The sequence below is a fragment of the Haliotis asinina genome, chromosome 16 (assembly GCF_037392515.1).
Source record: "Haliotis asinina isolate JCU_RB_2024 chromosome 16, JCU_Hal_asi_v2, whole genome shotgun sequence".
Classification (NCBI taxonomy): Eukaryota; Metazoa; Mollusca; class Gastropoda; order Lepetellida; family Haliotidae; genus Haliotis; species Haliotis asinina.
In genome coordinates this window covers 37,616,156-37,630,183 of record NC_090295.1, presented here as the reverse complement: position 1 = coordinate 37,630,183, position 14,028 = coordinate 37,616,156, and the positions used below count along the sequence as shown (strand labels likewise).

The 14,028-nt window shown below is 41.2% G+C and overlaps 1 protein-coding gene across 5 annotated transcripts in view; it reads left to right on the top strand.

The window, feature by feature from the left end:
• LOC137267561 (pleckstrin homology domain-containing family G member 5-like) overlaps positions 1 to 14,028 on the top strand; it is a 197,341-nt gene that overhangs the window by 112,433 nt on the left and 70,880 nt on the right. For all 5 annotated transcript variants that reach the window (XM_067802043.1, XM_067802042.1, XM_067802041.1 and 2 more), the window contains 4 exons: positions 970 to 1,045; positions 9,795 to 9,977; positions 10,484 to 10,581; positions 11,708 to 11,856. In XM_067802043.1, the coding sequence (XP_067658144.1) occupies positions 970 to 1,045; positions 9,795 to 9,977; positions 10,484 to 10,581; positions 11,708 to 11,856 (506 nt within the window). The remainder of the gene's footprint in view (positions 1 to 969; positions 1,046 to 9,794; positions 9,978 to 10,483; positions 10,582 to 11,707; positions 11,857 to 14,028) is intronic.

Here is a 14,028-nt window from a genome sequence, read left to right as displayed (position 1 = left end):
ATCACCTTTCCAATTAGGATCAGTAAGCACCCATTAATGGCCCAGCCTCCCTATCAAGGAGTGCACACTGTGGTACAGTTATGTCAACATCTCACTTATCACTACAATAGCAAGTTCCTGCTGGAGGGATGTTCAGTACTGTAGATAACACACCGCCATGCATGTACAACATCCTGCTCAAGGCTTGGGCATCCTCTTAGGGAGGAAAGGGATTATCCCAAGCTGTGATTAAAGTTGTAATGTTGAAAGGTCTATTGTATTGTTGAGATCTGAGACAGGAAGACTTGAGTACTAAACTGTGGTGCTGGATCATGAAGCCCTTAGTTAAAAATTTACCACTGACAGATCAGATTGTCTGAAATCAATATTGACTTGTTATACATGGTTTGGGCTGCAGTTGAATATGTATATTAAGAACAGGTATATTGTAACTTTTTTTAGAGACATGTAGAGGTTTGAGGAAGAATAACAATAGATGGATGAACAACTTTATTATAGCAAGAGAATTACTCTATTTGTATTAAGAGTATATTTGTTGATCAATGATGATATCAGCTCAAATGTCATTTGACTCTATTTGTTCTCAAATCGATTACATGGTTTCTGTAAAATTCTTACTTTAATTAAAAAATCGAACTTGTATGGTCACAGTCAAGTGAAACTTGACATGTTTGATGGCCCCTAAAAAGTTATCAAGATTTTTATGAAGGAAATTGTCTGGGTCAAATGACATTTTGGGTTTATATCTATTTTGGTGCTTCTTGTTTTACACTACGTTGTTTGGAGTTAGTACAAAAAGTTTCTTTAGACTTTTGGAGTTAGTACAAAAACTTTCTTTAGACAAGGTGTGGACGTAAGCCTTTTCTTGAATTCAGGCCATCTTAGGAAAGTGTGTATATACTTACTGATAGATTCTGGCTATATTTACTATGTCCGTGTTTTACCTCAGATTATGTGTTGTAATTTCAGATCAAGATCCCCCAGTGATATTGAAAGGAGGTTGAAAAGAAAGAAAGCTGTGAAGAAAAAGAGTATAGTAAAAAATGTAAGCTGAATAAAGTTACTTTCTATCTGTAAATATTAACATTTTCCTGTTTAAAATTGAAAAATATCTTTAGTGATGATGTCTTTTAGCAGCATTTAGAAGGTGTTGTGGATGTCCAAGATATTTTATGGATTGGGCTTCTTTATTCTTTCCCACACAAGGAGTAAAGAAGGGAAAGAATAAAGAGGCTTAATCGTTGAAATGTTCTGGTCATCTTTGGTGATGTTATGGCATGAGAACAATATATGAATTAGTCTGATCAGTGTGTCTGTCTTGGAGATAAGGCTGAGGTTAAAATGTAAGCAGGATTCTGAGTTTTATTGTAGCAGATTTGAAGCAGAGAAAACAACATGCAACTTGTACAAGATAGGGAGAGTGTTTGAAATACGCTTGGGTGGGTGTTATTGGTAGGAGGGAGCCTGGGCAAGACCTAGTAAACACAAGACTTATAAAGCAGACTATTTTGTCAAGTAAAGTATTGTGTGATAACAACAGTAACTATGAACAATACTTACCATTAAGGAGCGGTGGGGTAGCCCCGTGGTTAAAACACTCACTTGTCACGCTTATCACCTGTGTTCGATTCCCCACAGAGGTACAATGTGTGAAGCTCATCTCTTGTGTCACCTGCAATGATGTTCCTGGAATATTGCTAAAAAAGCCACATAAAACCAAACTCTCTACAAATACGTAATACAAATACTTTCTTATGTGTTGTTATTTATAATAGCCAAAGTTGGTGTAATACAGCATGAAATTTATTTTTTGCATGTACCTGAACACTTTTGAGGGTGTGGTATGGTCTAGTGGTCTAAGCATTTACGTACCACACATGCATGGTGACAATATGTAAAGCTCACTTCTGGTGCCCTCCACTCCAGTTTGGTGTTTCTGAAATGTAACTAAAAGTAGCACAAGATAGTTTTTTTCCAGAACTTTGATAAAACAATTCCTTGCCTTGATCTTGTAATCATATGCTCAGTGCATGGGTAGTGTCGGGTAATAGGGTCTGGTTACCCAGGTAATAACTGAGACGTCAGACCAAGTTAAACACCGGCAGTGAAATCATTCCCAGTAAACTCATTATGCTAGGTATTTGTTTAAAAAAAGACCAAATGTTATTAGACCGGCCATATAAGTGATCAGTAAATGTAGGTCATTACTGGATGTCAATTTCCATGTTATAAATGTTCATATCACCTGTATGAACAGCTGTTGTCTATCCATCGGCTAGATCCAGGCAGTTGTATCTCATGTACATATCACATGCGTGGTCATGTGTGTCTGTGTTCAGATGATATAAACGAACTACCCACTGCATGTCTCATGAAGGCGTGGTCTTATAAGGTAATATGTGTTTTATGGATATTATTGATTATTGTAAAGAAGGAGATGCAACATTTTTGAGGTAACTGAAGGATAGTCAGACATATGTTTGTGTGTGGTAAGTCTGTGTCAGGCTAATGTGTCAATGTCTAAATTGTAGACTCGGCACATCTGTCTGTGAGATCATTTCTTTTCTTTCTTTCTGAGCAACAGATATTTATTCATGTTATTCAGTTGATTACTTTGTGTTATATTTGATATATATTGATGAAGGGTGAATGCTGAGAAAGTGAAATCCCCAATATAATACTACTTTCAATGAAAAGCTTGTCAATTAAATGCTGTATATTGTATGTCAGGTGGTCAAATTATAGCCTTGCACACGAACAGACAATATGGGACATGTCATGAAATCCCTCATGACACTGAGAATTACTTCGTGCAGTAACAAGAGACATGCATGACATAGTTCACGATACTGGACACTATGCTGGAGATAGACACCACGCATGACATAGTTCATGATACTGGACACTGTTCAGGAGATAGACACCACGCATGACGTAGTTCATGATACTGGACACTATGCTGGAGATAGACACCACGCATGACGTAGTTCATGATACTGGACACTATGCTGGAAGACAGACACCACGCATGACATAGTTCATGATACTGGACACTATGCTGGAAGACAGACACCACGCATGACATACTTCATGATACTGGACACTATGCTGGAAGACAGACACCACGCATGACGTAGTTCATGATACTGGACACTATGCTGGAGATAGACACCACGCATGACATAGTTCATGATACTGGACACTATGCTGGAGATAGACACCACGCATGACATACTTCACGATACTGGACACTATGCTGGAGATAGACACCACTCATGACGTAGTTCATGATACTGGACACTATGCTGGAAGACAGACACCACGCATGACATAGTTCATGATACTGGACACTATGCTGGAGATAGACACCACGCATGACATAGTTCATGATACTGGACACTATGCTGGAGATAGACACCACGCATGACATAGTTCATGATACTGGACACTATGCTGGAAGACAGACACCACGCATGACATAGTTCATGATACTGGACACTATGCTGGAGATAGACACCATGCATGACGTAATTCATGATACTGGATTACTATGCTGGAGATAGACACCACTCATGACATAGTTCATGATACTGGACACTATGCTGGAGATAGACACCACTCATGACATAGTTCATGATACTGGACACTATGCTGGAGATAGACACCACGCATCACGTAGTTCATGATACTGGACACTGTTCTGGAGATAGACACCACTCATGACATAGTTCATGATACTGGACACTATGCTGGAGATAGACACCACGCATGACGTAGTTCATGATACTGGACACTATGCGGGAGATAGACACCATGCATGACGTAGTTCATGATACTGGATTACTATGCTGGAGATAGACACCACTCATGACATAGTTCATGATACTGGACACTATGCTGGAGATAGACACCACTCATGATGTAATTCATGATACTGGATTACTATGCTGGAGATAGACACCACGCATGACGTAGTTCATGATACTGGACACTGTTCAGGAGATAGACACCACGCATGACATAGTTCATGATACTGGACACTATGCTGGAGATAGACACCACGCATGACGTAGTTCATGATACTGGACACTATGCTGGAGATAGACACCATGCATGACGTAATTCATGATACTGGACACTATGCTGGAAGACAGACACCACGCATGACATACTTCATGATACTGGACACTATGCTGGAAGACAGACACCAGGCATGACATAGTTCATGATACTGGACACTATGCTGGAGATAGACACCACGCATGACATAGTTCATGATACTGGACACTATGCTGGAGATAGACACCACGCATGACATAGTTCATGATACTGGACACTATGCTGGAAGACAGACACCACGCATGACATAGTTCATGATACTGGACACTATGCTGGAGATAGACACCACGCATGACGTAGTTCATGATACTGGACACTATGCTGGAGATAGACACCACGCATGACATAGTTCATGATACTGGACACTATGCTGGAGATAGACACCACGCATGACGTAGTTCATGATACTGGACACTATGCTGGAAGACAGACACCACGCATGACATAGTTCATGATACTGGACACTATGCTGGAGATAGACACCACGCATGACATAGTTCATGATACTGGACACTATGCTGGAAGACAGACACCACGCATGACATACTTCATGATACTGGACACTATGCTGGAAGACAGACACCACGCATGACATAGTTCATGATACTGGACACTATGCTGGAGATAGACACCATGCATGACGTAGTTCATGATACTGGACACTATGCTGGAAGACAGACACCACGCATGACATACTTCATGATACTGGACACTATGCTGGAAGACAGACACCATGCATGACGTAATTCATGATACTGGACACTATGCTGGAGATAGACACCACGCATGACATAGTTCATGATACTGGACACTATGCTGGAAGACAGACACCACGCATGACATACTTCATGATACTGGACACTATGCTGGAAGACAGACACCACGCATGACATAGTTCATGATACTGGACACTATGCTGGAGATAGACACCACGCATGACGTAGTTCATGATACTGGACACTATGCTGGAGATAGACACCATGCATGACGTAATTCATGATACTGGACACTATGCTGGAAGACAGACACCACGCATGACGTAGTTCATGATACTGGACACTATGCTGGAGATAGACACCATGCATGACGTAGTTCATGATACTGGATTACTATGCTGGAGATAGACACCACGCATGATGTAGTTCATGATACTGGACACTATGCTGGAGATAGACACCATGCATGACGTAGTTCATGATACTAGACACTATGCTGGAAGACAGACACCACGCATGACATACTTCATGATACTGGACACTATGCTGGAAGACAGACACCACGCATGACGTAGTTCATGATACTGGACACTATGCTGGAGATAGACACCACGCATGACATACTTCATGACACTGGACACTATGCTGGAGACAGACACCACGCATGACATACTTCATGATACTGGACACTATGCTGGAGATAGACACCACGCATGACGTAGTTCATGATACTGGACACTATGCTGGAGATAGACACCATGCATGACGTAGTTCATGATACTAGACACTATGCTGGAAGACAGACACCACGCATGACATACTTCATGATACTGGACACTATGCTGGAAGACAGACACCACGCATGACATACTTCATGATACTGGACACTATGCTGGAAGACAGACACCACGCATGACATACTTCATGATACTGGACACTATGCTGGAAGACAGACACCACGCATGACATAGTTCATGATACTAGACACTATGCTGGACAACAGACACCACGCATGACATACTTCATGATACTGGACACTATGCTGGAAGACAGACACCACGCATGACATAGTTCATGATACTGGACACTATGCTGGAAGACAGACACCACGCATGACATACTTCATGATACTGGACACTATGCTGGAAGACAGACACCACGCATGACATACTTCATGATACTGGACACTATGCTGGAAGACAGACACCACGCATGACATACTTCATGATACTGGACACTATGCTGGAAGACAGACACCATGCATGACATACTTCATGATACTGGACACTATGCTGGAAGACAGACACCACGCATGACATACTTCATGATACTGGACACTATGCTGGAAGACAGACACCACGCATGACATAGTTCATGATACTGGACACTATGCTGGAAGACAGACACCACGCATGACATAGTTCATGATACTGGACACTATGCTGGAAGACAGACACCACGCATGACATACTTCATGATACTGGACACTATGCTGGAAGACAGACACCACGCATGACATACTTCATGATACTGGACACTATGCTGGAAGACAGACACCACGCATGACATACTTCATGATACTGGACACTATGCTGGAAGACAGACACCACGCATGACATAGTTCATGATACTGGACACTATGCTGGAAGACAGACACCACGCATGACATAGTTCATGATACTGGACACTATGCTGGAAGACAGACACCACGCATGACATAGTTCATGATACTGGACACTATGCTGGAAGACAGACACCACGCATGACATACTTCATGATACTGGACACTATGCTGGAAGACAGACACCACGCATGACATACTTCATGATACTGGACACTATGCTGGAAGACAGACACCACGCATGACATAGTTCATGATACTGGACACTATGCTGGAAGACAGACACCACGCATGACATAGTTCATGATACTGGACACTATGCTGGAAGACAGACACCACGCATGACATACTTCATGATACTGGACACTATGCTGGAAGACAGACACCACGCATGACATACTTCATGATACTGGACACTATGCTGGAAGACAGACACCACGCATGACATAGTTCATGATACTGGACACTATGCTGGAAGACAGACACCACGCATGACATAGTTCATGATACTGGACACTATGCTGGAAGACAGACACCACGCATGACATACTTCATGATACTGGACACTATGCTGGAGATAGACACCACTCATGACATAGTTCATGATACTGGACACTATGCTGGAGATAGACACCACTCATGACATAGTTCATGATACTAGACACTATGCTGGAAGACAGACACCACGCTTGACATAGTTCATGATACTGGACACTATGCTGGAAGACAGACACCACGCATGACATAGTTCATGATACTGGACACTATGCTGGAGATAGACACCACCCATGACATAGTTCATGATACTGGACACTATGCTGGAAGACAGACACCACGCATGACATAGTTCATGATACTGGACACTATGCTGGAAGACAGACACCACGCATGACATAGTTCATGATACTGGACACTATGCTGGAAGACAGACACCACGCATGACGTAGTTCATGATACTGGACACTATGCTGGAAGACAGACACCACGCATGACATAGTTCATGATACTGGACACTATGCTGGAAGACAGACACCACGCATGACATACTTCATGACACTGGACACTATGCTGGAGATAGACACCACGCATGACGTAGTTCATGATACTGGACACTATGCTGGAAGACAGACACCACGCATGACATAGTTCATGATACTGGACACTATGCTGGAAGACAGACACCACGCATGACATACTTCATGACACTGGACACTATGCTGGAGATAGACACCACGCATGACATACTTCATGATACTGGACACTATGCTGGAGATAGACACCACGCATGACATACTTCATGATACTGGACACTATGCTGGAAGACAGACACCACGCATGACATAGTTCATGATACTGGACACTATGCTGGAAACAGACACCACGCATGACATACTTCATGATACTGGACACTATGCTGGAAGACAGACACCACGCATGACATACTTCATGATACTGGACACTATGCTGGAAGACAGACACCACGCATGACGTAGTTCATGATACTGGACACTATGCTGGAGGCAGACACCATGCATGACATAGTTCATGATACTGGACACTATGCTAGAGATAGACACCACGCATGACATAGTTCATGATACTGGACACTATGCTGGAGATAGACACCACGCATGACATACTTCATGATACTGGACACTATGCTGGAAGACAGACACCACGCATGACATACTTCATGATACTGGACACTATGCTGGAAGACAGACACCACGCATGACATAGTTCATGATACTGGACACTATGCTGGAAGACAGACACCATGCATGACATACTTCATGATACTGGACACTATGCTGGAGATAGACACCACGCATGACATAGTTCATGATACTGGACACTATGCTGGAAACAGACACCACGCATGACATAGTTCATGATACTGGACACTATGCTGGAAGACAGACACCACGCATGACATACTTCATGATACTGGACACTATGCTGGAAGACAGACACCACGCATGACATAGTTCATGATACTGGACACTATGCTGGAAACAGACACCATGCATGACATACTTCATGATACTGGACACTATGCTGGAAGACAGACACCACGCATGACATACTTCATGACACTGGACACTATGCTGGAAGACAGACACCACGCATGACATACTTCATGATACTGGACACTATGCTGGAAGACAGACACCACGCATGACATACTTCATGATACTGGACACTATGCTGGAAGACAGACACCACGCATGACATACTTCATGACACTGGACACTATGCTGGAAGACAGACACCATGCATGACATAGTTCATGATACTGGATTACTATGCTGGAGATAGACACCACGCATGACGTAGTTCATGATACTGGACACTATGCTGGAAGACAGACACCACGCATGACTACTTCATGACACTGGACACTATGCTGGAAGACAGACACCATGCATGACATAGTTCATGATACTGGATTACTATGCTGGAGATAGACACCACGCATGACATACTTCATGATACTGGACACTATGCTGGAAGACAGACACCACGCATGACATAGTTCATGATACTGGACACTATGCTGGAAGACAGACACCACGCATGACATAGTTCATGATACTGGACACTATGCTGGAAGACAGACACCATGCATGACATACTTCATGATACTGGACACTATGCTGGAGATAGACACCACTCATGACATAGTTCATGATACTGGACACTATGCTGGAAGACAGACACCACGCATGACATAGTTCATGATACTGGACACTATGCTGGAAACAGACACCATGCATGACATACTTCATGATACTGGACACTATGCTGGAAGATAGACACCATGCATGAAAACAGACACCAGACACTACACCAGATTCTAGAACGTACACTGGACATCAGACACTAAACTAGACACCAGAACTTACTCTAGACATCAGAACTTACATTAGACACCAGACACTAAACTAGACACCAGAACTTACACTAGACACCAGACATTAAACAAGACACCAAAACTTACATTAGACACTAGACACTAAACTAGACACCAGATACTAAACTAGACACCAGAACTTACACTAGGCACCAGACATTAGATTAGACACTGGAACAAACACTAGACACCAGAACTTACACTAGACACCTGGCAACAAATTAGACATGAATGGCACTTCATACGACAGTACGGCAGCAATGTTGAAAAGGTAAATGTGATCACATGAAGCAATTTCTGCCAACCTGTGCTTGTGAACTCTGTACCTCACAACTCTCTGCTATCACAACCTCATACTATGCTACTAAGTGCAAATTTCAAGGCTACTAGGTGTAAATGCGAGGTTTTTCTTCATTGTCTACAGGAGGGCTTCATCCGACACAGCCAGAGTCTAGACTCAGGGCTGAACATGGCCAACTCCCCAGACCATGATTCTGATAGTCGGGATGCAAGTGAAGGACTGAAAGAGGATGTGGTACTGGAGGATGTCACTGGCGACCCCGGTCTCCCCCCATCAGGGAGAGTTCCACTCAGGCAACAGTCACGGGTAGGTACAAGTGATGTTATGGCAAAATAGTATTGTCAAGTGATGTTCTTGCAACATGGTATTGTCAAGTGATGTTCTGGCAAAATAGTATTGTCAAGTGATGTTCTGGCAACATGGTATTGTCAAGTGATGTTCTGGCAACAGTCCAGGGTCAAATGATGTTTCAGCAACAATCTAGGGTCAAATGATGTTCTGGCAACAGTCAAGGGTCAAATGATGTTCCCATAATAGACTGGGGTCAAATGATATTTCATCAACAATCTAGGGTCAAATGATGTGCTTTCAACAGTCTAGAGTCAGTGAAAGACCTGGTAACAATCTAGAGTCTGGGGACAGTCTGGGGAGTGTACAAATGATGGTTTGAAGGGGGCTTTCTTTCAAGGTTCTGCTTAAGACTGTAATACAATTTGAATTCTGTGTGTCTACATCTGTGTGTGTGCATGTGTGCAGACTTTGATCAGCATTGTACATCACTGTACATCATTTTCTGCATCAATGAATTACAGTTGCCCTCCGTGGATGACTACTTCACATTAAGGTTTGCAGACAACATAGATGGTGAAGATGTAGAGGTGGTGGCTGCTGTCAAGAACATCACGCTGCAGTAAGTTGATGTCTTCATAAACTTATGCATACATTCAAAGCCAAAAACAATATAGTTGAACCCTAAGTTTATAGGTTTTTTGATCATATGTTGCATAGTCTGAACTCAGCAGAAGAAATATATCTGGTATCTGGTCTTTTGAACAAGAGTACAGTACATGGGACAACAATATTGAACAAACTTTATGGAGAACAGATTCTCTTATTTCGTCAGTGCAAGGTTTCTATACAAGAATATGTATTGAAACTCCTGAAATGCTAGCACTTTTGCGCAAGGGGGATAGGTGTTATGGTATTTCAACATTATAAGTTATACATTACGTTGTACAAAACGAGCAGGTTTCATTTCCAGTATATTGCAACATTTTGTAGTGGCTTCAGAATTGTGTTGCTTATAGGTGAAAAGTGTTGTGTTCGTTGATGATTACAAGTAACAGGGCGATAGGGTAGACTAGTGGTGAAAGTGTTCAATCATCATGCAGAAGACCTGGGTTCGATTCTACACATGGTTACAAAATGTGAAGCCCATTTCGGGTGTGAAATTGCTGGAATATTGCTAAGAGTGGTGCAAAACTAAAGTCGCTCCCTCCCTCACTACAAGTAACAGGTAACCTGGGCATGTACAGCTTATATTTTTCCTTGTAAAACAGACTCGAATGATTAATGGCATTCATCGTCAGTAGCTTTATTGTTATATTGCTTGAACTTGAATTATTAAGGTAAATTGGTAAATTTAAAAATGAAATATAAATTCAAGAATTTACAGTGCTATTCAAAGTTATTTACGATGTGAACAGTGAACAGCATTTTTAACATCAAACTATTTGGAATTTTTTTAAACTGGATATCATTAAGTCATACAAACGGTTTTTAAATTATTTTCCGTTTACTTGTTCTGTTGGGAATATCACTGATGATCACTCATTCTAGACTTTGCTGTTCATCTCAGAGAGACACTATCAGCATTCTGTATATCACAAAAAATGCCATTTCAAAAGTCACTTCAGAAGATTATGAATAGTCTAAAAACACACATTCAGACCTGTGTGAAAAAAAAAGGACAATATTCTTTCCACACCAGTGACTTTGTAGTATTGACACTTATCTAACTTTGGGCCTTCCTCCAGAGAGACTCTCCATCCCATCCTAGAGCGCCGGAACCTGGATTGTTCTAAAGTGGACGTATTCGTAGCCGACTCCAAGACGCCTCTCCCCATCAACTGCGATACCTTCAACTTGGCTGGAAGCACTTTGCACATTAAATCTTCCGATCGCAGTGAGTAGTTGGACATCATTGAACAAAGATGGTTGACCTTTTTCAACTACTTTTAAAATTACAAATGGATGAGAAAGTTCTTTTAAGAAGATGTTCATGAAATGATGTTGTGTGAACAGGAATGGTCAAATTTAGGATTTTGTTCCCTGGAATGTGTTTCATGGTTTTAGACAAGGAGAGCGCCATTTGTCTTGAAGTGTTAAAAGGAATTATTTTTTACCGAAGTAGTGTTTTTTGGCACAGTGTTATCGCTTGGATTTTGAGTTGATTACATAAGGGTTTCTTGATATTTTTGCATTGGAGATGCTTCGATTTTGATTTTGGAATAGGTTTGTCAATTGTTTTGTTTTTTTTGTTACAAAAAGTCATAGTTGTGAATTGCAGTACAATTCCTCAGATCTCTTTTCATTCCAGTATTTGTAAATCTGATGAATAGAGGAATTTAATTTATTTTAACCCACATTTTATGAAAGAAATTGTGTTCCATTTTCAAAAATAATGTATAGTTTATTTTTGCTTTTAGAAACATTTGAGCAATATCATGGCAATGGGCTCCAGAAATGGGCTTTACATACATTCTGCCTGTATGGGGAATCAAACCCAGTCATTGACATTGACGAGCAAACACATTAGCCACTAGGCTACCCCACTGTAGTAACAATAATGTAACATTGTGTAATAATTTGTGTCAACGTATTAAGAGTCTGATAATTATAAACATCAACAGAACAAACCATCTTTGCGACCTTGTATTCTAAAGAATTTTTATACTAAGTTGCCTCAATGGTTCAATATTAAAGAGCTTCATTCTTTCATGGTTTTTGTTAAAAATTCAGGTCAATGAACCCAGGGTCATTAAAAAATATATGAAATGGTTGAAAAGAGTATTTGCGAAGCATAAACAATTGTAATGACAATTTATACCATACCAGAATTTAAAAAATCTGAGCCGAAATAAAATTATTACTATGAGGAATATATTGAATAAATAAGAAATACTACTCAGGTATGCAACATTTAATAAGTTAGTCTTTTATGTATCACAAAAAAATGCTGAAATATTAAAAGAACATAAATTCCATCAATAATATATACAATGTCCAGATAAATTATTAATGTTGTGTTGTTTGCCAATTCATACACGATAGTGATAAAAGGCCTACAAAATGTTAGTTCTGCCATCAAGATATCAGCTTGAATACCAAAAGAACCACATTCCTCAGTATCGCCATCCATTGTGAAGTGTGTAAACCCATTTGTCCTAGTGCTATGTTTATTTAAGTCTAATTGCCAGCATTTAATCAACAAAGCTGTCACTGGCTCAGCTTCAGCTTGTGATTAAGGAAATATGGCATTAAAAGCAGCTGAGTTATGAGCTCAGTCCCTTGGTAGGCCAACATCTCTCTGGAGATCAATACGCTTGGAATCATGGCCCAAATCTTCTCTAATCAAACACCCATGAATGTCAAAGATGATGTTTTAGGCTGAGCCTATTCAATAAGCCTAACAGGCCCCTGCAATCTTGTTGCCTGCTATGAGGACGATCCTGACTGGCTTAGTGCGGACGGTAATTAAAACCATATTGCCATCAATTGACTCCTGTTAATTAGGACCAGAGAGACACTCACATCATGGATAGAAGACCACAGTGAGATTGACAGCTGAACTTGTACATTACAGTCTGTGATTGAAATACATCGTGTAATCCCGCCTCTGTGATCAAGTTTGTATTGTGAACCACCCATGCAGACACTAGGATTTTACGCCACCCTTTGCTGCGACTGTGGCAGATAGAGCAGAGGAAACTGTTCTAGTCTCTTCGGACTCGATCAATACCAACTCTCATATTGACTTTCTGTCGTAAATTCTCTGCCGGAGATCGCGAACGGCAAGCTAAGAATTCCTCAACTTAATGGAACTGAGGGAGGGACCGATATCGCTTGCGTGTAGCCCAGCTAAATGCTTGCTTTCATAAATGGGACCTTTAGATCGAAACTAAGCAATCCAGTTTTAATGGGCTACATCCGAAGATGATTGTCCCAGTTGGGATGGAATGGTCCAAAGACCTAATGGTACAGATTTGGGAAATTGTGTGCGAGAACTATGAGTGTAGAACGACCGAATGTGTAAAGGAAGACGGCCGGAGTGATTGGATTAAGATACAGTATGGGG